At 47.7% G+C, this 25,866-nt stretch overlaps 1 protein-coding gene across 4 annotated transcripts in view; it reads left to right on the plus strand.

Annotated features, from left to right (window-relative positions):
* Window positions 1–25,866, plus strand: part of LOC121598746 (zinc finger protein 423 homolog) — an 80,266-nt gene that overhangs the window by 15,589 nt on the left and 38,811 nt on the right. For all 4 annotated transcript variants that reach the window (XM_041925996.1, XM_041925995.1, XM_041925997.1 and 1 more), the window contains one exon: window positions 12,182–12,484. In XM_041925996.1, the coding sequence (XP_041781930.1) occupies window positions 12,182–12,484 (303 nt within the window). The remainder of the gene's footprint in view (window positions 1–12,181; window positions 12,485–25,866) is intronic.

Below are 25,866 nucleotides of genomic sequence, written 5' to 3' on the forward strand. Positions count from 1 at the left end.
TCGGTGACTTGGGCTAAGACTGCGAGAGGATTCCACAATGTACCGGCATCACTACCACTTCACACAACATCCCGTTCCCTGACGTCGGCCAAAAGGTTGATATTCTTGGTGTCTTCCGGGGGATGTTGTTTACTTTTTTTCCTTCCCTTTTCTTCTGTTGGCTTCCTTGCACAGCTACTTACGGTTCCACCTTAGCGTCCCGAAGGAATTCCCAGCAGATTGCTATTTTTGCCTTCATATTCCAGTGCTTTGTTTTCTCTCCACCGTGTGTTCGCTCCAATCTTTTGGGATGTCAATATTGGTTGTGTTTCGGGCATGGTGACGCTAGCGTCTCGGCAGGTTCTTGTGGTTCCTGGTGGCTGGTATCATTATTTTTTTGCTTATTTTTTTCCTATCTTGGGCTGTCATTCGAGACTCCCAATCCCAGATGTGTACGGGCAAGGGGAAGAGTAAAAATGGCCATGGGTTGGCCGTAGCAGATACCTTATTTTACATGTAAACGACACGTTAGCACGCGGTAAACTATGCAGCCTGGAGGTTCATGGGGCATCGGTGACACTCCATATTTACAAAAAAAATGTCTGAAAAGCAGCATCGTGCATTCGATACGCTAGTCGGGGAACATGTTTACCATATTTTGGAGGTAAATTCCGCGAAGGTTTCCCCAAGGAAAGGGCGGAATGGGAGTTCATCCAAGGCACATCCTTCCCGGCACCGCAAGAGCTTTCGGTACGCTCTCCTGAGATTAAAAGCTGTCGTGAAATGCTCCGTCCAACTGACAGGGGAAATAGAGACCAAAACATCTTGCATGAGTCGGCCCGGTCGCGCGGGAATGATGTCTTATCTTCTGCACAGCATAATGTTTCCCACGTTGCACGGTGGCGCACCGTGCCAGACAGTGGTGCCATCATTCGGAGAAGTCAAAAATAAATCCGATTTGACAGGACTCCCTTCCCGGCACACAGTGTGCGGAGTCAGAGTGCAAATGGTGCGAGGTGTCTCCCGGCCGGAGACGTGTTCGTTCGGGTTTCGCGAAGCTGGCGCTAGTAAACAGACTACGAATGTGCTTGGTACAGGTCATGGTAGCATGGGGTGAAGAAGTTTGACTCCCTCGTTTGTGACACACCAGACACACAGGCACACGTGCACCTACTCCAATCCAAACGGTGCGGTGATAAATGTATGTAATGAATGAATACTGATGCCGGGCACTGGGAGAACCTTGACGTGTATGGGGGTTCGAGGTCGACTGTTCGAAAGGTTTCCTCCGACTGACATGCTGCCCCTACCCCCGCCAGCCCTACTTCGTGGTCTGCGGGGAATAAAAGCATGGCAAATCAAAGCATCCAAATGTGTCTGTCACCCTCCGGTCCTTTACTGGCTGGCTGGAATTTCCTGGTACCGAACTCAGTGCTCGGTGCGTTCGACGTTGTAATTGACTTTCCGTGACCATCATTACCAGGTTCCGAATGGGTTCCTTTGGGCTAACCAATAGTAGAGGCAGCGCAGCGTTCGCTTTTCCTCGGTGCGTGTACTGCTCTCGATTCACTCGGTTTAGCTCGCCAAGGTATCTCTGCTGGACGGGGGACGTTCCCGCTGCTCTGTTGTAGCCTTCCGATAGTGACTAATGGTTTGGCTGATGGTAGTAGTACCTGCAGAATTGCCAACCATCTTTAGCAGGCCCCAGCAGACTCCGTTTCCTGGTAAAGCTGCTGCTTGCGTGCGCCAGCGTCTACCAACGGGCTCCAATACTGAGAAGGAACGAATTCTGATTAGCAAAGTCTCGCGAGAGTTCCTCACGGGACGGACGACACACGGCGGCGTATACGGCATGTTAGGAATCTTTTCCACCTGCCAAGCCCACGCTGCCCTGCGAGACCGGAACACGGGACAGGTGCGACCGGTTGGGCCGGCTGTGCGCCTTTACTGTCAGATCTTTCCATCGTAACGCTTTCGATCGGCCGTATTGTGTGTGGTTGGTTGCTGGTGGTGGTTGGAGCCTGTGCTTGTGTGTGCCTCTGTGTGTGTCTAGGGAGCTCTACACACTTGCCCAAGTACGACGATAGCGGAGGCGACAACGACGATGATGATGATGACGTCGACGATAGTGCGCACCTACGACTCACAGTGCCGGGCACGCACGAGGAAGTACGAGGTTGAGCATTGGGCGACCCGTTTTTTCGATATAGAAATATACATAATTCCTCCTGTAGGCCTTATATTATTTGTGCACACTATTTCGTGGGCACGAGAATGGTCGGTTGGCTCACGCTCCTGTCGTTCTCGCCAGTTGGTCGGTCGGTTCGCTAGAATATGCGGGATATTCCGTTGGGAATCGGGATAACTGTTGGGGGCAGGATTGAGTTGATGAGAGGCAGCCTCTCCGCAACCCGGTTCTCGGCTAGGAAGAGCAAGGTTGGTGGGCAATACAAGCATAAGCAATTTAGAGCACTGTCCGGACGGCTGTGTAGGCAGGGACACGGACGGTAGATAGGAGATTTTTCGCCAACTCTTCCGGGAATAGGTCGAGATAGATAGGGAGGAACCGTTGGGTTGGTTGAGCGGCTGCTAGTACCGGAATCAGGGATGGCAAGGTTGTTTTTATTACACACTTTGTGCTAGGACGTCCTGGTCGCGTCCTGGGTGGAACGGGACAAGGTTGTTTTTTTCCTCTCTATTTCGTTAGTGCTCTCACTTTCCAACTTATTTCGCTGCTGCTGCTGCTGCTGCAACTAATTCAAGCGATGTCTAGTTAGGGTGTTCCGAGGTTCCGTGGTGGTAGGTCGAATTTCTAAGGAACCAGAGTTTATGAATATATGAGTGAACTCGACGGAATGATGGTTCACTTTTTTGTTCGCACGGTTCTCTGTTAGCGGTTTGATCCTTGTTGCTTGCGGGTTTCCCTTTCCTCTTCACGATGTTAACCATCAGCTAGGATATAACTCAAACTCAGACCATCGAGGAGCTTCTCCAATACGTCTAGTTGAGAGGACTACTAGCTTTTATCATGGTGTACAGTAGGTCGACTTCCTTTTTTCTGCCTATGCCACTCGTGGATTACTTCCACTAAATTTGACCTGACCAATGGCATACATTTTTTATGCCATCGTGGTTTCGCGAGGAACATGTTCGACAGCGTTCGAGGCTCTAATCAGTGTAAAGCTAATATTCGGCGCCAATATGTACCCTGAATATTAGCCTCTTGGTATTAACAAGTTTAGGAAAGCTTTGCATAATTCGATGGAAGATAAGTTTCGACACGTTGTTTATGACTTCCCCACGTGCCAGTTTTCTGCCAATCCGGATGACTCTCGGTTTTGTTGTGGTCTGTTGGAGTTTCAACAGCCTGGGTGCAGTAACAAGCTCGCTGTCGTGACGTTTGTGGATCATAAACAAGTTTCAAAAGTATATGCCTTCAAATGGTGTCCTATTGTAAGTGTTGGATAGTGTCGGTGTGAATTAGTATTTCCTTAAAGGCCCTCTGTTGGAGCTTGTTCGCCTAACGTTATGCAATCCACCGACCATCACTTGCTTCTGTGTCCACTTCTTTCTCTGTTCATTTGTGTTTGCTGCTCGGAGACGAAGAAAAGTGCAATTCACTGTCGATTGGAGCGTTGGGAATTTAGTGTTGCCTACCCTGTCCGCTTCCCCCTTTTGCACTCCTCCCATGTGTGTGTGTATGTCACGTCATGCAAGGCGGTTGTCCCGATGCATCCAACACCGCCGTCACCATCATCACCGTACGAGTGGGTGTTAAAGATGCGATAATTATTTATGCAACAACCATGCCACCTTGTTGGTGGGATTCGATTGCCCTCGGTCCCAACTGTGCGCGGTCATGCTGTCCCGGTTGCTCGTGTGTAGATGATGCTGATCCCGGCGGGCTCCCGCTGCTTAGGCAATGCTCCAAATGCAGCACACGTTCACGCGGTGTTTCAGACCGCTGTCCTCCAATGCGTGTCATTATCCATCCATGGTTCGGTTTCGGGCTGCGCTGTGCGAGCTGAAACATGCGTTTGTTGTTTTCGACTGTCCCTTCTGGCCACGTGTTTATTGTTTCGATTGCGTACAAGCGCGCGGTGGCGGATCTTTAAGCGCGCGTCCTGCGGCAGTCCAACATCCGCATCACGCGTCCAATTCCCTAATCAATGTGTTAGGATCTCGCGCTCGGTGTGTTTAGATGTTTTTGTCGCGAATGTGGTGCCGGGCGGTCCTCCCAGGTCGCCACCGGCGATGCTGGATGAGCGGTCTCGCTTGGGTCATTTATGGTGCGGTGATCAGTTCGCGCTGGATTGTGTATGTGTGGACGCGATAGAATTCACACTTTCAGCACGCCATCCGTGGTGGGTGGTGCTGGTGGTTGGTGCATTTGGATTTAAGCGCTTCAAAGTCATTGACGTTCTGTTGTCTTGCGCTCTCCAGGGAAAGGGCGCATCATGTTGACAGGCGGAGGATGACAAAACGGGAGTGTGTGTGTGTTGGAATATTATGCATTAGCGAATAAATATTCACACGTACAACGTTCATTGGAAATTCAATTTCAGTGCAAACCTCCGGAGGAAATTTTGCTCCAAATCTACACTATGGCTTCTGAAAATTGCTTAATGTATAAGTTGTTACCTAACACCTGATCGGTTAAGTATTTTTTTTCTAAAATACCTCAAATCCTTATTTCAGTTCATTAAATGTACTTCCGCAAACAAAATGTAAATTTATGTGCAACAAGCAACCGAAGCGAACAAACTCCACTTGGATGACACCAGTAATAAATCAGCTGATAATGAGCATGAGAGGTTCCTCCGAGACGCAAAACAAACCCTAAAGGATAATAACCAAAAAAAAAAAAGGATCCAAAATGAACGCTTCCACGTGACGGGTCGAGTGAACAATTTGCTCTCCATTACTTTCTCTCCCTCTCTCTCTCTCTCGCTCTACGTCAGCGTGCCATGGCGAGAGCTCACTGTTGTTGTTGTGTCCCATTTGCAGCAGGAAATGTGGACTCAACGACGATTCCAAAGCCCAAGCCCCTTTCCCATAGGATCTGTTTGTCTCGTATTCCCTCCCTTCCAGACCGCAGCCGGTCCAAATGCGCGTATGCGTCCGGTGCCACTTGCTCGGTTTGCACATTCTCGGCTTTTTTACTTTCCCTCTCTCTCTCTTCCTCTAGCCAAACTTCCTACCTTCGCACTTCAGTCCTGCCCAGTGGCTCCCTCTGCTAGGGTCTCCCGCGAGTGTCGTATTAGCGGGTGGATGGTTCGGGTGACCTCACAGTACGACGACTCACCGTATGTGCTTCAGCATGCTCGCTCGAATGAACAGCGCTCTCCGGGAAGTCGTTGTGCCCGAAATGGGACTTGGCGGGAGCCGGGCATCGGATCCTCGCGGGATCAAATAAATATATATTCTGATATTAATATATGTAAAAAGCAATTGCCACTAATTAGCATTCATGTGGTTGTCGGTTTAGCCGGCTCCGAGCGAGCGAGCAAGGCGGCTGGTGTGCGTCTGTCCCGGCGCACATCGACGGTAGCTTCACTCGTATGGTCAGGAGCAAGGGACCCCTCCATACTCCTCCTGCTTGCCATAGCTCTCCCTCGGGGGAGCGAGAGGATCCTATTTGTGCATAAATATCTAAAATGAAGCGAACCACCCGGGCAGCGCCCGGCAGCCTCCTCAGTGTTTCCCCTTCCCCTGTTTGTTTGCTGTTTGGCGCATTGTGTCCACAATTGTTTCGCGGATTTATTTCGAAAGGGCGATAAAAAGAGAGGGCTAGTGTTTTTGCGCCGGTAAGAGAGTGTGGTTGACAAACTCAAAAGCGAGAGAAATCATCAACAAGCGAGATGATGGCAGTGAAAGGGGATAGATAGGATGTGGGAATTTCACCGAAAATGTGGCGTCCTCACTGCCATCAATTGACCAGGGACGGGAAACATCCTGAAGGCAAATGAACGACTGCTGCGTCCCATCCAGTGTGTATGTGTGCGCGTTGGTACATTTGCAAACCCCAGAGTCGTTACTGTTGCAGCTCTGTTCTGCTGCGGTGGTCACTTTTCACCATTATCGGGCCAAAACTCCCGCAGGTGTACGATTGGCACAGGAGTTGGTGGTGCGAATGTTTGTTGTTTTGTTTAGTCTTTTTTTTAATTGACCTTATTGTTAGGAAAGTGGGTATTAGAACTCAGAAGTTGAGTTTTTTTTTATTTGAATTTTAATAATTCTTAATAATGAATTATTAAGAATCTTGTGTACGAATATCTTCGATCTGAACAAACTGTATCCAATAGTCTTCTAGCTCACAAACAAGTTTAAAATCTACTACATCATTATAACTGAAATTTGAAGTTTTTCTTTATGGCATCTACCAATGAAAAGTCAGAATTTATTGAAAACATCAACTCTGACATCAAATCCATACGCTATGAAATCAATCAGCGAACCCTGCAAAATGAAAAACACACTTCACCGATAACTCTTGGGACGCCCCAGGTTTGTTTTCTGGCTAATAATAGCTACCTTTGGAGTAGAACATGATATTCTTTTAAAATCAAACGAAAAAAAGAGATTCCCTCTCCAAATCGAAAGAGCGCCTCCGACTCACAGTGCACTCAGAAGATGCTTCACAAAAAGTCCCAAAGTTTTTCCAACTCCATAAGCAGTCCGTTGGGGTTGACCGGTGGCTTCCAGCTTCTCCCCTTTCCTCCCCTTCGTTAGACTGCGAACACAAAAGGGGAGTCCAAGTTCGAGAGGTGGCGAGTAATTAAATTTTCAGCTAAACGATGCTAAGAATTAAGAACTATAATCGAGACGTTGCTTCTTTCCAACTCCCCAGCCAACTCTCATCCGGTCGGAAACTACATCCCCCCATCCCCAAACACACGCCTTTTCGATTGGAAACATGGCAACTGTCTGGGGAATTGCATACCGAAGAGTTCAAGATTTAGTTGGCGAAGGGAGATGAGCATTGTGAAAAAGAAGCATTTCCTGAAATAATTTCAGGCTATCGATTTCTATGTGCGGAGTGGTGGGTCTGTGTAGGGGGTCCCATTTATCTGAGATTAAAGAATTGCACCCGAATGGGCGAGGAACTTTTCTGCAAACGCTCAAGAACGGTTAGCCTGGACGGTGGGGTTCGGCATGTCTGGCATTAGGCCTTTTGGGGGAACCCGTGAGCCTTCTTTTCCAATTCTTGGACGGGTTCGAGTAGAGTGCAATGGTCTTAGGCTTTTTTGGTGCGTTATGCCCACTGGTGCGTTGTGCGAAATATTGGAGCCTGTTTGCTGTGGGACTGGTGGATAGGTAGCATATGCCGGAGGTGGTACGGAGAGAAAAGAAAACCAATATCAATCGTCTCCGGGATGAGGCATTGCCGAAGAAATTGACCGGGCACAATATTGAGTCATGCTACCGGAAAGGGGATCGTCAGATTCTGTCGCTGCTGCAGTATCCTTGGCAGTTGCACTAACCAGACATTTTCTGCAAAGCTGTACTTTTTTGTTTGTTGCAAATGTCTTGCATTGACTAACAAGATTTGGCTAGACCCCATCGAAATTGATAGTCGCATTCGTCCATTTCGCCCTTCTCCATTGGGTTGCATTCACCTTCACGCTCCATCTTGGGTATGATTTCCCTCCAAATGCACCAGAACAATAAAAACCAGGCACCTCTGGGCACTGTTGAAATTATTCTTTGAAGAATATTGAGCTTTTTCTTTCGTCCTGGCCAATCCAGCCAACAAGAAAAGAAACCATTGGATACTACCTGGTGAGAGCTAGCTTTTTGGAGAGCTCCGAGATACTGGGTGCCAGCATTCCAATTCTTCCATCCCAATTGCGATGCACCCCAATTTTTCCTACGGAAATAAGGAAATCAGATATTCTTATTATGGTAGCCACAACCCACAAGCCGTCGACGGGTAAGACAAGACCCAAGGAAGGAGATCTACCTGGCAGCCAGATTTCACCCCATTGCTTTGGTTTTTTTTGGAATGTGGAACCGGGGTAAAAAAGAGAAAGGTTTGGGCAAATGCTAAAGGATTCAGGTCCGCTTCTTAACGAGGAAGCAAATTTTCTTAGCACACGGGAAATCGGAAGCATCATTTTTTATTCATTGCGATTTTTGAGCAGATTTTTCGTCCGGCAAATCGACGCGCTTCTCACTTCTCCCTCTGGTGATTGTGGGGAGTGTTTGCACAGAGGTTAGAAGATTGGTATCTACTGGCCGAAGCGACACCTACCCAACCAGTTGTTGCTCTCTTGGTGGGATTTAAGAAGCTTCGAAAAGAAGAGATTGGACTGGTGCTAGTTTGCAGATCAGATCTGCACCACAATGATAGCGTTAGTGCATTTGTCTGCATACTTGCATAGTTCTGCATGATGCAAATGTTGCTACTGTTGCTTGTGTTGATGCAGTAAAACATGAGACATGCCTCGTCCAAACTGAACCCCCTGCACAAAAAAATCCACATTTTTTTTTGAGGAGTTTTAAATACTTTCCACTGGAGCTGAGAGATTGCCATCATACCTAAATAACGGAAACATTGGCATGCAACGAAAGGATTATTTGGATATCATGGACAAATTGAATCCACTTGCATTTACATTCCCTCGGAGCATTCCAGGGAGTGGGTTCTCCATTCCATTACCGTGCGGAGATTGTCATGATATTTTGTATCGGACATCCCAGCCCAATGACGATTCTAATCAATTTGACCTAATTCCATCAGTTTCGAGTTTGGTGTGGAATGGAGGGAGAGCCTGGACATCAACTGAGCAGAGGGGAATGAAAAAAGTAAATGAATAAATAAATAAAAAAAGCAAAATCCCTCCGAAGTCGTACAGAGATATTTCCTGAAACAATGGCAGACGAAAAGACAACCAGGCACAACACACCAGAGACAACACCAAGCGACAACAACGGCGACGACCCACAATGCTTCATCTCGTTATCTCGCACGCTAAAGGGACTCGACCGCACGACCACCCCACCGGTCATCCTCCCATGCTCGTATGTGTCGTCGGTGGTGGCGATGCCTCCTCACACAACACACAACGAACCATCCGACACCAGATCACGAGCAGGGGAAAAAACCATGTTCCCTCGGGATATGCTCACCTTCTCCTGCTCATTTCCCCGTTGATAAATCCGGCAGCAGCAGCAGCAGCAGCGGCACCAGGACACACTGCCCGGTGCGCTCTTGTGCTCCAACGAATGCCATTGTTCTCCTCTTTTAGTCCACCCGGGGGTTTCACCTCCCCCACGGGGGGACAAGGGGTCGGCGGACGGACCCATCACTGGGTTACTCCGATGTACTCTACCGTCGTTTCGATCGTAATTCCGTTCCGACATTTCGTTCATTTTATGGATGCGCATTCTCCCGGGAATGGTTCCAACTTCTTCCTTCGGCAGAACGGCACCTCGCCGGTTGGATCGGGCAAAGCGAGGTCGGGGAGTTGGGAGCAGCTTTGGCAGGGAGTAGTGTGAGCCACCAATTCAAAGCTTAGGAGAGGTCCCAGAGCACCCTGAAGTGTAGTAGCAGTTCCAGTGGTAGCTGTATAAATGTATGTGTTTGTGTGGGTTTTTTTTTCTTCTTCTCCTCAGTACCCAAAAGAACGAGCGAGAGAAAGCTTCACCCGTGTACACTCCTGTGTGCAGTTCTGTCCATTTGGCAGTTGCGGAAGAATAGAGTCAAACTGTGCATGTGTGTGTGTGTGAGAGAGAGAGAGAGAGAGTGGGGAGTCTTAGGATAGCAGCAGCACAAGCACAACCGTTCGCCGTTCGGAGGTCCCCTTCAACTTCGGAGGTGCTCCCCAGTGGCCATTTCTTATGCTTGAAAATCCGAAACACAACTCCGAACTTTCACGAGATATATCTCCCCGGCCGGTCGGTCGGTATTGCCCGGTGGTGTGTTCCCCGGTAGCGCCAGGGATACCGTTTCGGTCCGGCTGTTCCGGACCCGGGTTTCGTCAGTCCCGGTGGCCAATGTTTCGGTGCTATAAAGCGGCACGCGGTGGCCCTCTTACGCAAACCGGGGAAGCTGACAAACGGAGAGGACGGCAGGAGGATTCCTCGGGGGGAACGGGACGGCGTATAGCGTCCCCGAGCAAAACCTAATCCTCTGCCAAAACCAGTTGTCACTAGCACTCTCTCTCTCACTCGGTCTTTCTCTGTCTGCAGTTTCGTGTTGTCTTTTTCCTCTCATGCTTGTATGTCTCGGTATGTCCTTGCGTGTGCCGGTAACGCCCGCTTCCGTTCGGCCTGCGTGACGATACCGAAAGCCCCTAGAGAGGCCGAAGAAATGGTAAGCAAATACTCGTGTTTATGTGTTTGTGTGTGTGTGCTGTACTCGTTTTTTCCTCTTCTTTTTCTTCTTCTTGTTGTTCTGCTCCACTCCGGATCCCACTGATACGTTTTTTTATGTCTCAGCGACACTGGAGAGAGCTTCAAAATGTGGTGGTTCCTCCTTTCCAGACGCTTCCCGCCACTGACGTAGTGCGACGAGTGATGAGAGGATGAGGTGCACACCATCTGCCGGCTCCCCAAGCAGAAGCATCAGGAGGGCTTTCACTGGCCCGGTGGCAAGCCTTTTGCCGGGCCCGCAAAAGTGCGCGCGCGAAACACATCACATTATACGACACCGCTGAGGGTACGAAACTCAAATCGAACCGTTGAAGCTCACCAACATTCAGGCTGCTCTCTTTTTTTGCGGGGTTGATCTCTGGAAGCGGTCCGCTGCAAGGTCCTTGGCTTTTTTTTTGGTTGGGTTAGTGCTCAACATGTCGCAACAACGGTGAGCTTCTTGGGCGTCTTGAGAAGCATTCTGAAGAGTACGGGGTCAGCACACTCCTTGGAACATTACCCGTAGGAGAGGAGGTGATAGAAGCCTGGTGCATATTTGGGTGTTTGTGATGGCAGGTACGCAACCCTAAAGACACACTCAAGAGATGTGTTTGCGAAAAAAACGTGAAGAACACCTCACCTAACATATCCTGTTTAAGGCAGATCTGGTGCACCACACCACTAGTGTCAGCTTCTGGGTCACAGTACCAGATGGGTGTGTGAGGGAAAAGCTTAGTGTACTGGCAGTGGTGCTGTGCGGATGATTCCACAGGGAGTGTGTTCCTCATCCCGTAGCCATAGCCATAGCTGATGCTTGTCATTTCTGAGAATCGGAGTTGCTCCAGTGGGTCACCTAGCTTGGAAGCTGAGAGATGGAAGGCTTCATTTCATTTCCGGCTTCTTTTCCACCGCCGGCTTCCCGCCGGTACGTACCGCAATGCCAACGCCTGTCCCTTGACAGTCTGAGCGGGAATGTTTCAGCTGGTGAAACCGCTACGCGTGGAATCCTCAAGCGGACTCCTGGATTCTTCTTCTGCGTTTCAGATCTAGTCAAATTCACCCTCAAGTAGAAGCAGCGGTGTGTTGCGCTCTGCTCGGAACAGATTGGTGATGTTTATTTTTGCAAAGCTACCTGGTTTCACAATCATCATTACCAACGCCCAAAGCCCAGGATGAAGCAGCCGCTTCGCGAGTGCGGGATAGACGGACGGGCGGACGGGAAAGGATCGATAAGGGAAATGGTGAAAGATAGCAACGGAAGATAGATTTCCCAAGGGAGTTCTGCACTTTTTGAATATAATTGCGAGTGTGCTTTCGCTTCCTCCACAAACACCCACCGCCATCGGTCGACAGTAAGCGTCACAGTGGATGTCGATTCCGGTAGAATACCGGGCCTGAACCTGAGGCAGGAAGCTCTCTCTCGCCCGATTCCCCATGGAGTTGGCACCAGCCCGATGTCGAGAGTTCAAGACAAGGCAATTACACATGGGAAATGGCACGCTTGGCTTTTCACGAGCTTTCTAATCGAAGTGTCAGCTTGTGCTTGTGTGATGGAGGGGAGAAGTGAAACAGGATGAAGCATTTGTGTGAGATGTTGATAAGGTGTGTCGTAGGATGCATTTCCGGTTATTGTGCATTATGCAATTCACGAAGTCGATGCGATGCAAGGTGTTGGGTGTGTTGTATTGTGTCAAAACATGATTTGAATTCACTTGGGAATAACATGTACTCTTTCAGGTACTCTTGCCTTAAAATAACTCAACTTCTTGTGTTTTTAACTTAAATATTGTATTGTTTGCGATGTATTAATAAGTTATCTTATTGTTTCTCCTCTCATCATTAACAGCTATTGAGACAAACCAACCTCAACTAGTTGCTGATGATACTTCAGTGCATTATGGAGATTCTGCTGGACATCAAGCGATAGCGGAAGAAGTCGAAGACAACGATGAGGAACACGAGGAAATCGATGATGAAACTGCTAATAATGAAGATGACGATGAAGATGATGATGAGGTTGATGATGACGATGATGATGTAGATGACGAGTCACTTGGAGATGACGAAGAGGGTGAAGCTGGTTCTAGACATTTTGGCGGGGACGACCAAGATGTTGATGATGAGTTCACATCGGATAGCTTTTGTTCAGGTAAGTTAGACAGTTCGTTTGGAATTGGTAAAAATCCTTATTTCTCAAAACATTTTTAGTGTTGATAAGAACATAATTTCTACAAACTTGAAATGCATCCGGAGGGGTTAATTACGCTCGATGGGTATGCGGTGCCATTGTATTCACACAAGTTTGAATCTTGTTGAGGATGAATGTCTCCATAGGTTGAGCCCCAAACCAAAAGACACTTGGGATACAAGGCGGGGAGCAGCGCAGGACGTTTATTCTGTCACTAATAAATCTTGCATCCAAAGGCTTGGGCCCTTCAGATATCCGCTTTAGTACACCCCTGCAGCGGGCTGCTGTTCACGTATCGGATCCTTTTAGAGCATATACAACGTACCTTTTGCGTCAAACTAACCGTCAACTTCAAACCACTCTCGTGCTAGTACTACTCGTCCCCATCGACCGTAAAAGAAGTTAGCTATCTTAGTGCCGAAAAAATCACCCTACCGCATCTTAGTAGAAACCACACTTGGCACCTTGGTGGTAAAACAGACACACACACGCATCCCGACTCCCTCTTTTGTGTGATGGACTTCCATTTCGTAATAAGTACGAAATGATGAGACGGATGATGGATCTGCTTCCCCGTGGCATCCTCTTGCTGTCCAATTGCTAAAAACCTAAACGTCAGGGATATGTGTGTGTGTGCGCATCCGTTTAGGGGATAAACTGTATCCTATAGCTACCGGAATAGAAAACCTCCCGGCGGTTCTGCAGTACATGCCGAGGGGACAGGAATCTGACAGAAGGAGGGACATTGATGAATAATTAAGTCCGTTGTTTCTGCTAGGCCCAGCTGGTTGTTTGCTTGAGGGAGGGTTGGGCAGGAGGAAGAAGCAGTAGTTTCTAGGCTGCAAGAGCTACAAGAGTCGGATCCACTTTTTCTGAACCCATGCATCCGTCCGGCCATTCGTTCTACAGGGGCGTGTGTTGTGTGTGATTTACGACCCAGGTCGGGCGACCGGTGAGTTATGCAAATTTTATCTAAATCGTTTCCTTCTTTCGGGCGTCTTGGCACATGTCTTAAGAATGTTGCTGTCCTGTCCTTTGATACAATGCGTTGGCAATTCGCACTGTCGGGGTATAATTGTGGGCTAATTTCTGCTCTCCAGTGCTTAGGACATTGTTGTTACTTTTGAATGATAACCTAGTGGCATGTGAGGACGGTTACACTGAGCAGGGTGGGGCGACATGTACAAGAGAGATCACTCTTATCGTCCTGCCGTCTTAAGAAAGGGGATTCTTTGGAGCAGCTCGTGATTTATGTCTAAGTGTTGTGCTCTCCCATGGTTCTTAAAGTCATAATAATTCTTATCTCATTTCACCTCCAAAACTGCTGTTCCCCAAGGCGTTGGAGGTTATGTGGTGCAATTTGTACATCGTATTAGTTGCAAGTTGCTGGATGATTTTTCTGAATTGCTCCAAATTTCAGCAAACATGACTTTTTTTGTTTCATTCTTAGGTTTGGTTGAACTTAAAACCGACCTTTAATACGTTTGCGTTTTCCGGTAATTGTCTAATAAGTCTTACCGTAGGGCGAACATCCAAATCCACATGACTTCTGCTGTCGGCTGCCGGCTGCAACCAGAAGTTTAATGGGATTTCCAAATTTGTTCATCAAATATTAAGCTCTCCACCGACCATTGCGCATCCTTTTCACGTGTTCCCTACCTTTGCAACGCGCTCGGCTGCCTCTGCGCAGCGTCTTCTGTCGACGGGGATTTGTAGATTATGTTCCGGTACTTTAGCGGACACTTTTCTTCCCTCACCGCCGTCCCAATCTCGGGGGAGAAATGTGAGGATAATAAATTATCCAAAAACGATTGAACGTGAATGGGTCGGACGGCGCCCAAACTCCCACTAACCGGCCGACGACTGTTAAATGAGTTCGAAATAGTTCACCCATTCAGGGGAGTGGAGTGTCGTCGGGTGTTGATAAAACTTTCAGTCTATCGGCTGTGCAGAGAAAACAGCAAGAAGAGGAGGATTGGTGCTCTCCGCTTGCTTCCAACAGGTGAATTGCGTGAGGAGTCAATGATGTTATGTATAATTTAAAAGAAGCCCCACATTTAGCTGACAATAAACACCAAAAACAATCACGCACTTTTACCACCCTGCACAGCGAAGAGCAAGAGACGAATCAAGAAGATGGTGGACAAAAACAGTCTTCCGTGTTGGCAAAAAGAGAGCAAACTTCAATGGAAGAGAGCTAAACGCCCCGGAACCGGAAGTGCTTAGCTCGTTAACTTTTGTTTGCGCCTTTCGGTGAGGAGATGGTATTAGGGCCAACCACCACCACCAAGGCTCGAGGACTATTCCGTGTGGGTGAGATGATTCGTCTCGTTTGTCTACATTACGACCTGGGAGTGGGTAAAACAATAGAACGAAGAGCATGGCGCGCATTGTGCCTACACTTGGGAGGCCAACGTGATTGCGGTCAGAAGGTGTGCTCGCGTCGTTTGGCATCTGTTGTCTGTCTGTTTTATCCTCGGCTCAAGGAATCGTGTCGCCCAAGCTCTCGAATTCGAACTCGACATGGGTGAAAGTGGTATCAATTATTCAAGGTTGGTTCGGTACGGGTTTTTCTGTCTTGGCTCGAGATCCGGTTCGTACTGATTGGTTTGGTGGTCCCTGCCAACCCTGGGAAGGGAAGTTAGCAGCAGTACTGACGATGTTTTAGTACCGACGATCGAGTTGACACTTCATTTCACCCATCTCTGATGGTGATGGTTTGGCGTTCGATTTGCCACTTGTTTGGCTGTCTGTTTGAAGGCATCGAAAGGAAAGTACAGCGTGATGGGTTGAAGTTGAGCCTACCAAAAAAAAAAAACCCCATAAAATAGATGATTGAGTTTTAAGGGTGTCCCTATTGAATCGAGGACAGAAATAAAAGCAACAGATCCTAAATTACATCAACACCGGGCAAGTGTGTTACAGTCCGGGGAGTGGAAGATATCCCGAAAAACGAATAAACACAACAGAAGCATGGAAAAAAGATTTGGTCACGCAGGACGGTGAAAAAAAGCACAGTCCAGTCCCAAAACATCAGCTTAAAATCGACGATTGATAGTCCTCGTGGTGTCGTGGTTTGTAACCCTTTTTGCTTCTCTTTCGGATGCGGCTTCCCCGCACTTAACCCGCCAGGCCAGAGCGCCTTTAAGCGCCAACCTGCGTTAACCGCAACCGCAGTGGCGAGTAGCAAACCCTTCCCACAATGGCTGCTAGCCGTCGCATCCTGTTCCACTGCTGCCTTTCCTAACCCTCCTTTCCTCTCCTCGTAGGGGATGTTTTCGTTTTGGACGTACGTCCTTACTCTCAGTGATAATATAATTTTAATTTAACGACCCCGTGGTCGGCGGATAATTTATTTTAACACATTTCCCCAAACGATTGCGCTGGTGTCGTCCGGCACGGAAACGCACGCGGTACGGCGTTTCGCGCGGCTTCTACCGGCTGCTACTGGGGGGAAATAAAAATAGCGCTGCTTTTTGAAACACATCCAGCAAGAGAGATTACTAGGGCAGTGCTTGTCAGATTTGGAACAAAAATGGAAAATCCTTTTGGAGTAAATTTGACGTTTTGAGCTAACTTACTTTTGAGTTAATTGTGTGAACACATTTGTTCAACTCTTTTGCACATTTGAAGGAGATACAAATCATTCAAACCAGTTGCCAAGTGCCCGTTAGGCCCCGGCGAGCAAATTGGGAGATAAATTTAAGACAAGAAATGCGTTGTAACGCAATAAAGAACTCACCCACCGGATTGACCAAATACCACCGAAACCGGGCAACGAAAGGAATAGAATGATCCTGTCTAAAGCAAACCAAAGGGATCGCTCCCCTTCCCCCTAACACCTCCGTACGAACGCATTTTTGCCAAACACACCGTCTCAGATGTACGGAAAGCTGTGCCGCGGCCATTATTCGACGTGGGCTTTCGGAAATAAATTATTTCCACTAGGAGAGGTTTGTGGTGGCGCACGGATGAAACTCCGGCGAGGAGAAGAATTGTTTCGTGTATGTGTGTGTGTGTGTAAGGCTCGCCGTGCCGACAACCGACAACAATAAGCCGGCCTGTGGGGCGGGTAATATTGAAATCACTCCCATGCTTCAGGTGAAAAGGCACCCAAGAGTGTCGTGGCCGCCCTGGAAAGACACCCAGTACGCCGATCCACAAAACCCGAATGGCAGTCAAACCCTGTCTGTGTGTGTGTGATTGTGTGGATGCGAGGGTGGCGCAGCTAGCGAGAATGGCCGAATGGCTGCACTGCGGCACGAGGTAATCGTTGATGGAGAAGCAATAGCATTGTCTGTGCGTGTGTGTGTGTGGAAGATAAGGAGAAAGCCCCAAAACCGAAAGAGATTGACGGAGAAGAAATGGCGTGGAAAATGGAGACTGATGAGGGAACTGGGGCAGATTACATTACAACGGAAAGGCGCTCTTCGGGGTCGAGGATAGTGGTGGGTGGAATGGACAAACGCACACGTGTAAAACAGGACGGGGGCGCATTATTGCTTCACCGAAAGGATGCTGTCGCAACGGTTTGCCTACCTTCAGGGGAATAGCGTGTAGCATATTAAGGTGTGACATCACACGCGCCTGGTGCGGTAGCGATGTCGGACACGGCGTTTGAGGTTAAATTGTGTAATCCTTTTCTTTCTAAGGAAACACACAAGTTTCTTTACAAACATTAAGTTTTTTAGTACTTTCATCGATTTTTTTTTGTGTGTATTATTTTTTAAGCTCCATTTTGAGAATCGCAACAAGAGAGCTGCATTGTGGTCAGGAAAGCCCAAACCAACTGACTGTCTCTTGCACATCGCTTGCCTTTTTAAATTCTTTTCCCCAGTAGAGCAATAATGGAGAGAGTCTTTTATTCGGTGACTCACATCCGCCCAGTTGTCATTCGGTAGAACACGGTGCTAGAATTCACGTAAAATCTGTCCCTTGATAGGCAGTTCCAATGCTTTTCCTTTTTCCAGTACACCTCCAGTACACGCGTTCCATTGCACGGCACAGAATCAAAGGTTTAAATTGAATTCCTAATGATGGTCGTTCTGATTGTATCGTGATAACACCGGGCACCTCGGTGGGTCATCTCTGCCAAACGCCTAGAGGTAATTTGATTACCCGAAAGACAATCTTTGCGTATCTCCTGTCGCTTGGAATGTTGGGCGCTGATGCTTTCCTGGAAATAGCAATAGAACCTTTAAAGTTTTGCAATGTGCTTTTTCTGATTTTTTCATTCAGAATTGTTGAGCAATTTTGTGTCTATTCGGCGTAACGTCCTATGCGGACATGCCGGCCTATACAGGCTTTCGAGACTTAATTCATTACCACGCAGCCAGATAGTCAATCCTTGCTACGGGGAGACGGTCCATTTTAGGATTGAACCCATGACGGGTATGTTATTGAGTCGTTCGAGTTGACGACTGTACCATGGGACCGCCCCAGCAATTTTGTGTATTGTTTGTAAATAGTGTACCTGCAGTAAAAACGCGTTCACTCGCTCAGCGTCAATCATTCGTCGCTGTAACTGTAAACTGGTTGGAGGATTTTGGATTTCTTCCTATCATTCTCTGTATCCTTTATTTCTGTACGTCAACCATGATAAAGACGTACTTGCAAATGGGCGCGCTCGTCGGCACTGACAGGTTGGCCCCAGAAAACCTGGAGCTTCGACCTGTCAAGTTGCTGCACAGCACCTCACTCACAAACTATCGCACGGACACGGCGAAGCATTGTGAGCGAGGTTGGTGCGATAAATTATTAATACGATTTTTGTACACTTTTCGTCACTTGGGTCATGGCTTTTTTTGGGGAGGCGGTGGCACTGGACTTTTGGGATGCTGTGTTGCTGTTTGGGTTTTCATACTGAGCCTGGTGAAGCAATTTGCCGAGCTGCTGCTGCTGCTGCTGCTGCTGCTACCGGGGAAAGACAATCACGTCAAAAGTTCTTCCACACACGGTGCTGCCGGTAGCAAATGGGTAAACTAGAAGAACCCATTTGAACCGTTCGTTTTCCCAGTGTGGCACACCATGGACACGTCACCATGGCGCCATGGTGGTGGTCATGGTCCTTCTGGTTAAGGGAAAGGAAAAAAAACGATACACACAGAGAACGCTTCATTTCACACTTTTACCAATATTTTCATTTATTTATCTTTATTGCTCACTGCGGTACCCTTTTGGCACTGGTGCACGATGCGGGGAGTGTACCGTATAACGTCGACGGCCCATTGCCATCCCGTTGGCTCCTCATCCCGGGCTGCTGGATGTCCCGAGAAGTTTGAGCAGAACAGCCCATCAGCATAGATGGATGGGTGGATAGATGGATGGCACACGGTAGTCGATGCAGATCCTTTTGTCCACCTCCTCCAATCTTCTCTTGTGCCTCGATTAGGCTATGTGAGGTGCTCCCTCTCCTCTCCCATCCTAACACCGAAGTAACGCACAAGCTCTAGAGATGGAGTTCTCGTTTAGACCTTCCCCCCAGTGCCTACGAGCCTTCTCCGTTGGCCCTGTCCTGGTAGATTATGGTCGGTGATCAATTGGGTAATAAAAATGATAACTGTGAAGTGTGAGGACGGACGGCAGACGGCTTAGGTTGCAAGAAGGTGTCCCTAGGAGGACACCAGCGGTAGGTTCGGGATCGGATCGATACACGTTACGGTACGGTACAAAGCAAAGGTACCCTGGGGAGATATTGAGCCTCCGACATCCACCCCCACCCGATCCGAAGGGTACATCGACGGCAGCGTGGTGAGCGTGATCGACACCACCGTTGGCAAGCAAACGGAAATGAAATCCCGCCGTACACAGGTATGGGCGATATGTGTTGGTGACTGTGTAAGGACATTAATAAGTGTTGTGTATGTGTAGTTGGATGGTACGATTATTTATGTGTCCCATCAGATGCGTCCTCCCAAACGTGTGTTGGGGGGACGATTGTGATAAAAAATTAAAACCGAAAACGAACTTTTCTGTAGGCGAAATCAGTTTTCTGTGGCAATCTTGTTTGCTCATTGGTGTTTATTTGTTATCAATAATGCTGCCAACTAAACTATAGGCTAATTATAGCTACGCTGGTGTGATCTGGAGTGTTTGAAGGTGTTTCTCGCTGCCCAAGAATTGCTGAAAATAATTAAATAGACAATAATGATTCCGGACAGGCACGCCCCAAAGCCCTACTCCTTGATGCCGTATTTCAAACCCGAAAACGATGCCGTAAAGTAAGAGTCAGGTAAAGGTTGAGTTGGCTGGAGAATTGGGATCTTGGGGCTCCAAACTCTGAAGACCTGTTTCATCTGACTTGCAGCTCCCAGCGGCAGGTAGACCCCGGCCATCTCGTCTGGTAGGACTTGCCAATGCCTAATGTCAGTGTGTACGGCTAGTGCCTTCGTGAGACTAGTCTTACACCACCGGTTGTCTCAATCCAAACTCCATCCTACCCATCATACCCTAACACAGCTTCCCTCGACATTCCACAACATAAGCTTTCCTAGCTTGGCAGGCTGCGGGCGAGAACCCCTTTGCTCCCGGCCGCCTAAGCGAATGTTTTCGGGGCAAGAAGTCCCCGGGGGAAAATAATTTCTTGATGTAACTGAACGTACTTCTTCGGCTTTTTCGGTCCAGAAGACGAACACACTCACATACCCGTGCGTTTGGAAGGAGGAAGTGGAACTGGCTAGGAGTGGCAAGAAGTACACACACACACACACACACACGCATATGACTTGTGTGCAAGTGAAACATTCTCCAAAAACTCTTGTGCTCTTGCGAAAGTTGGCCGTGTGTTCACACAAGGCGCACACACTTTCCCTGCCTGTCCATGACCGTGTCCGCCCGAATGCTTCGGGGGTGTTGCGGTCGGTGTTAAGCAATGACGATCGGCGGGTACGTTGCGTACTTTCGGAGGTTCACGGGAAGGTTTTTGCATGCATTATCACCATGGGAGGCAAACGGCCAGTACCTTCGTGACAAGCCAAAATGTGGCATGGCTGGGTTTTCGGTGTGCTTTAGGTCGTTAGCAGCAGCTCGCGTTGCATGAAAATAGTTTACGCGAGTTTTTGGCGCGCACATTGGAGCACGTCAACATCGGACGTCGAAGGAAATGTCGGTGTGCTGAGGAGGCGTTGGTAATTAGCGGCGAAGACATTTTCATTCTTGGGTTCTGGTCGTGGCCGGTGCCGGATAGTATGTGGACGCGCTTATAGCGCTAAGAATGTGAATTATTTTCGATCACAAATCACAAACTCACATTGTTAGCGTGTAGTAGAAGTAGTGTACGCCAGACACTGGGAATGTAGAGGGACATTTGCCGTGGACAAGAAATTCCAATGTTTTAGGAGAACCTGTCACGCTGCTGCCGTCCCTCTCAGACAAGCATGTGTAATGAACAATTTCAATATCAAATTTCACAACTACTGGAATTTAGAGTGAATCTTATAGAATGAAAAAAATATCCTCAAAACCATGAAGATATAATGCAGTCCAAGACAAAGCACAAACGTCCCAAGTCCTGAGCGCGTTTTGGCATGCAAAGAAACAGGTCGTGCAGCAAACCTTCCCCGGTTAGCTTTGGGATCTATCGAAAACTATCACATTACGCCTGACGGTATTTTCGCTTTGCTGCGTTTTCCGTGTTTCATTCACATAAACTGACACACACACACGCACTCTCGGAATGCGTCTCGCCACAGCCACTGGGACCAACTCCCGAGGGACTTCATTCATGCGCTTAGGTCTGCTTGAGTATCCTTGTTTTTTTTCTACTACACTCCTGTTGTTTCTTTCATCTTGATTACACCTTTTTTGTATGCGGAAACGATTAAACCCACAACGGTTCAAGCTGCGAAGCGCACCTTTTTTGTTGTTGTTGCTTCTCATCATCGCAAATGCGCCTATTGCCGGCGTGCGTTTTCTGTAAGAGGTGCAGACAAAAGCTCACACAACAATTAGGCAAATAGAGCGAGAGCGTGGGTCACATTACATCGCAGAGCGCTGGTTTTTGCTGCTTCTAAGGACACGCCCGGACGTGTGTCTGGAGGGAAAATCGGGCGGGCACTGGCGTATGAAGATTGCATGTTGTTTCCCAAATAATATTGCCACCTAAGGCACTGCAACACCTTCACGGAAAAAAAAAATCGGAGCACACAGAACTCACGCTGTGCCGTTATGAATGAAGAAGTAAAATAAAACGGTTCATGCGCACAATGAATGGAGATGTTAAAAAGCGTCCTAAAATGAGGCGGTTTGTTTGGTTGCGGTTGTGTTTTTACGGTAGCGGGAGAACAGCGGGAGATGTTTGGGTAACCCTTTTTTACGAACACATCCTATGTAGGGTGTCATACAGAGAGGTTGGGCACACGGAGCAAATTGGGCGTAGAAGTTGTTGGATTTGGTGGAGTTAAGTACACTGGTGTCCTTTCAGAAAAAAACATAAAAGAACTACCAATCATATTGTATTTCGATAAAGGTTCTTATTGCGTCTGTAATCAAGAACTCTATGTTCAAAGAATTGGTGATTTGAAGAATTGAGCACCATGCAGTTTTGAGTTTTAGCAGGTTATTGATATTATTTTCCAAAAGCAAAGTTTTACTCCAAGTTACCCCAAGAATACCGGGTTTAAATTTCTTCTGTTCTTGTTGTCCTCAAGATAGTGAAGTTAATCATCGGGGACACATTTCAGGGGCAGGAGCCTTTCTTCTGCCCTCTGTAATGCACACGCAACTGTAGCCTTATATCCTTCGTTTCGGTTGTTTTGGGTGCCATTTGCCACAAGCACCCCTATTTTTTACTAGCTTCATCCCGTTGCATTGTGTTTCCTTTCGTAGTGCGCCCATTATTCGCTTCTCGCTGTATTGTCTATTATTGTTGTAGCGCTTGTAATAGAAAGGGCAATAAAACACCCCGCCCCGGAACACATCCAGCCACGTCTCCCGCTTCTGGCACTGCCTGGAAAGAAGATAACATCCCACAATCGATATTCTTATAATCTTCTCCTGGCACCAACCGGTGTGGCGTGGAACACATGAACTTTCGCCTGAGCGGCTCCCGAGGGCCTAGTGGAACCGACCGTCTCCACCGCCACCACCGGTACGAAGTCACCACCACCACTCTACATACACTCACTCGTCTTTTTATACACCCCGGTAACCCCCATCTCCTAGCAGCCGGCACTCTCGGGGGAGTAATTGAATTGTTCCTCTGTGTCCCATCAGGGCTCCAAAAGTACCCCAAAAGGATACATAGAAATTGAAATGACTTTTCTTCGCCATTCATTCACACGCTCTCTGTCTCACGGCATACTGGCAAGGGGGCTGTACAGGGGGCTGTGCCGTTGTACCGGCACGGCCAAGACACAACGCACAAACACACACACGAACACGAAATAAAAGCCATTGCTCTCACTCACGTCTCATACACGCGATGTCAGCCGAGAGTCGCTCGGAGTACGGGGGTTTTATTTTGTTTTTAGGTACAACTTCGGTCCTTCCGCGTCACCGTTTCCCTGCGTGTGCCCGGGTGAGCTCTGCCCTTTATGTAGCTCATCTTAGAGGCCTGGCAGCAGCAAGTATGAAGCTTTTCGATATTTATTACACTGTGCTGGATGGGACTGTTTGCACGGAGTGGAAGATGTTGAGATATTGAAGGAAGCCCGCGAATGAAATTTACATCTCTGTAGAATTTATTGTGACAGAGGCTTGGCTCTCTGATAGGCTGTGAATGTGGCTGTGAATGTGGCTGTGAATATCTCATTAGTCTGAACAATCTACACCATTTTGGATACTTACTTCAGCCAAAAGAGCCTAAAGTTCAAGATACTGAAGAGTATGCGTATCTCATCTTCAAAAGTACGGAATAGTGTGCATATAGAGAGCAGTATATGAGAAGATTGTACTACGTGCCGCACGTCTGGACCGTGTACCGGGCATTAACTCCTACGCTCGACCGAGCCAACGATGAGTGCGTACAGCTTACTTTTGGGGTGCAAATTAAAAACCATTGAAAAGGGAATGTACTTTTGATGTGCCATGTGTACATGTTGTGTCTCCGGAAGCGTTACTTTTCCTCTCCGAAATCAGCAAAAACCTTTTATGGGCAAGTGAGGTAGAAGCAGGGGCTTGGAAGTTGTCTTCCCGGCATCACCCGCCACCAGTGGAGATTGGAGGGGACAAGTTGTAGTAATATATTTATGAATATATTCCCAATAGCAACATTCAGCAGCAGCCTCCGTAACCAGGAGGAACCCGCCTCTTCTGGGTGGCGCTGGTGCCAATTGCCGAGTGAAACGAACCGCCAGGCCGGGTTTGTGTTTGGATGGTTTTGAAATCGGTTTGAGCTGTATGTGTGTGCTGCACCCGAGTCCGTTGGGTGCTGTTCCGAACTTCTGGGCGAGCCCGGGTTGGTGACAGTGTATGAACCAAGGGCGGCTGCTGCACGACGAAGCCCCAAGTACGTACGTACGTACGTGCGGCCTCAGCAATATCGGTGTCGGTGAGATTTTTGTTACACTCCACCGTACTGTTTGTGTGTATGTGTGTGGACGTCGGGAGGCGCAAAAATTATGGCAAACTTTTATTAACAACCTTTTTGGGGGCGGGAGAGGATGTTGGTTGGTGGTACAATTTTGTTTCAGATTTTGACCGATCCCTGATGTTACGGTCGATGCGGGGAAGGGTTAGGATACAAAATAATCCAACCCCGACGGTTCATGAAGCAACTGTGGATGGCACCTAGGATGCTGGACAGAAATTGACTTTTGGGCTCCTGGTCTTTTTTTTGGGAGCATGGTTGTGGGTACTACACACGTTGGCTTCAAACTTTGTGCTTTCCAAGGGGGAAGGATTAAACGCAAAAGGTGTTAAAGAGCGGTTACTCAAAATCACATTCGATGTGCAATGGGGTTGGATGTAAAGTTACTAGTAGTAGGTGATGATGATAGAAGTGGAATATAAAATTTAATTGAAGTATGATTGGAGTTGAAGAATATCCTTTGTGATTTTAATGTGAAACAATGAAATGCTCTGGATGAATTAATTTATTTAGATAGCTCCAAATTGATTGGTTCTCCATCAAGAACTTGTAACTGTCATGTTGAAGCATTTGCAAGCCGTGCAAGTGTCATATATTCCAAGAAGCACGCGAGGCTAATAGATAATAAATAACTAATCTATTCCTTTTACAGCTCCAAAATTCCCAAGTAACTTTTCAACCCACTGCTTCTCTGTTCCTCTCAGACATCTCCTAACGTTGCTTGTCTCATTGATGCATTTCAGATGGAGCTAAGCTCTCCTATTGAGATGTTTCGTTTTTCGAACTCTCGCATTTGCATTTCTCCCTTTCTAAAAACCCATGGGACAGTAATCGTACCCGTCTGCTAGCAGTGACTCTGGTATCCAACTTCGGTACCAGATGAACCTGGGAAGGATTAATATATTTGTCTTACCCTTTCGTTTATAAATAAACAATTTAGTGTGCGTAAGAATTAAACTCTTCTAGCAATCGTGGACGCATTCTGAGATTAAATCGGAGTTCGTTGTTAACCTATTCCCTTTCCGTGTTCGGTCGGGGTTTTCTTCATTTCGCTTCTGTGTCGGTTTTGAAATGTTTGAAGCTCTGTTCAATCAACTGCACCGTTCTGCCACCTCTAGATCGAACAATCACCTTACCGGGGATACTGCTGGATTTGGCAAACGGAAAGCTTGAATCTTCAATTTTATTACAGTATGTTGATGTGTTTTGCCTTTATTTAAACAACTTCAACACTTGCCCGCCGTCTTGTAAGTTCCAGCAGAACAAAAAAAAACCCAAGTGAGTCTAATTGATTTGTGTTGCGGGAGTATCTGTACCTTACCGACGATCGATGGGCGAACGTGTGTCTGCCGGTATCGGTTAATCGGATTCCAAGCTGCTGGTGCTTTTGTGGCAAGCTCATTGAAAGTGGTCAAAGGTTTTTTTTTTGCTCCCGGACACCACTTGAAACGTGCCGCACCGGAATTACGTTTCAAGTTTGCCGACCAATTAGCGATGGCACATTATCCGCTGATCGCGCACCACGACGCAACCTGGGTTTGATCGCATTCTAATCGTTTACACACACACACACTCACACGTTTGGGAGTGTGAAACGCTGTTCCAGTTCCAAATGGCTGCAATGTGGGGGAGAGATGAGCTTAAACGGGAACTAATGCGCTGACTGATGAGTTCTGATTGTGTTTTTGGAATTGCTTGGAATGTACAGTTGAAGGGTTGCTTTTCGAGGGTCGATTGCAAATTTGCAAAACCTCTGAGATGTATACGCAACATAATCTTCTAGGCCTTGGTGGAATTGTTTCCTTCGGTGGGTGTT

Source organism: Anopheles merus, chromosome 3L (genome assembly GCF_017562075.2).
Source record: "Anopheles merus strain MAF chromosome 3L, AmerM5.1, whole genome shotgun sequence".
Taxonomy (NCBI): Eukaryota; Metazoa; Arthropoda; class Insecta; order Diptera; family Culicidae; genus Anopheles; species Anopheles merus.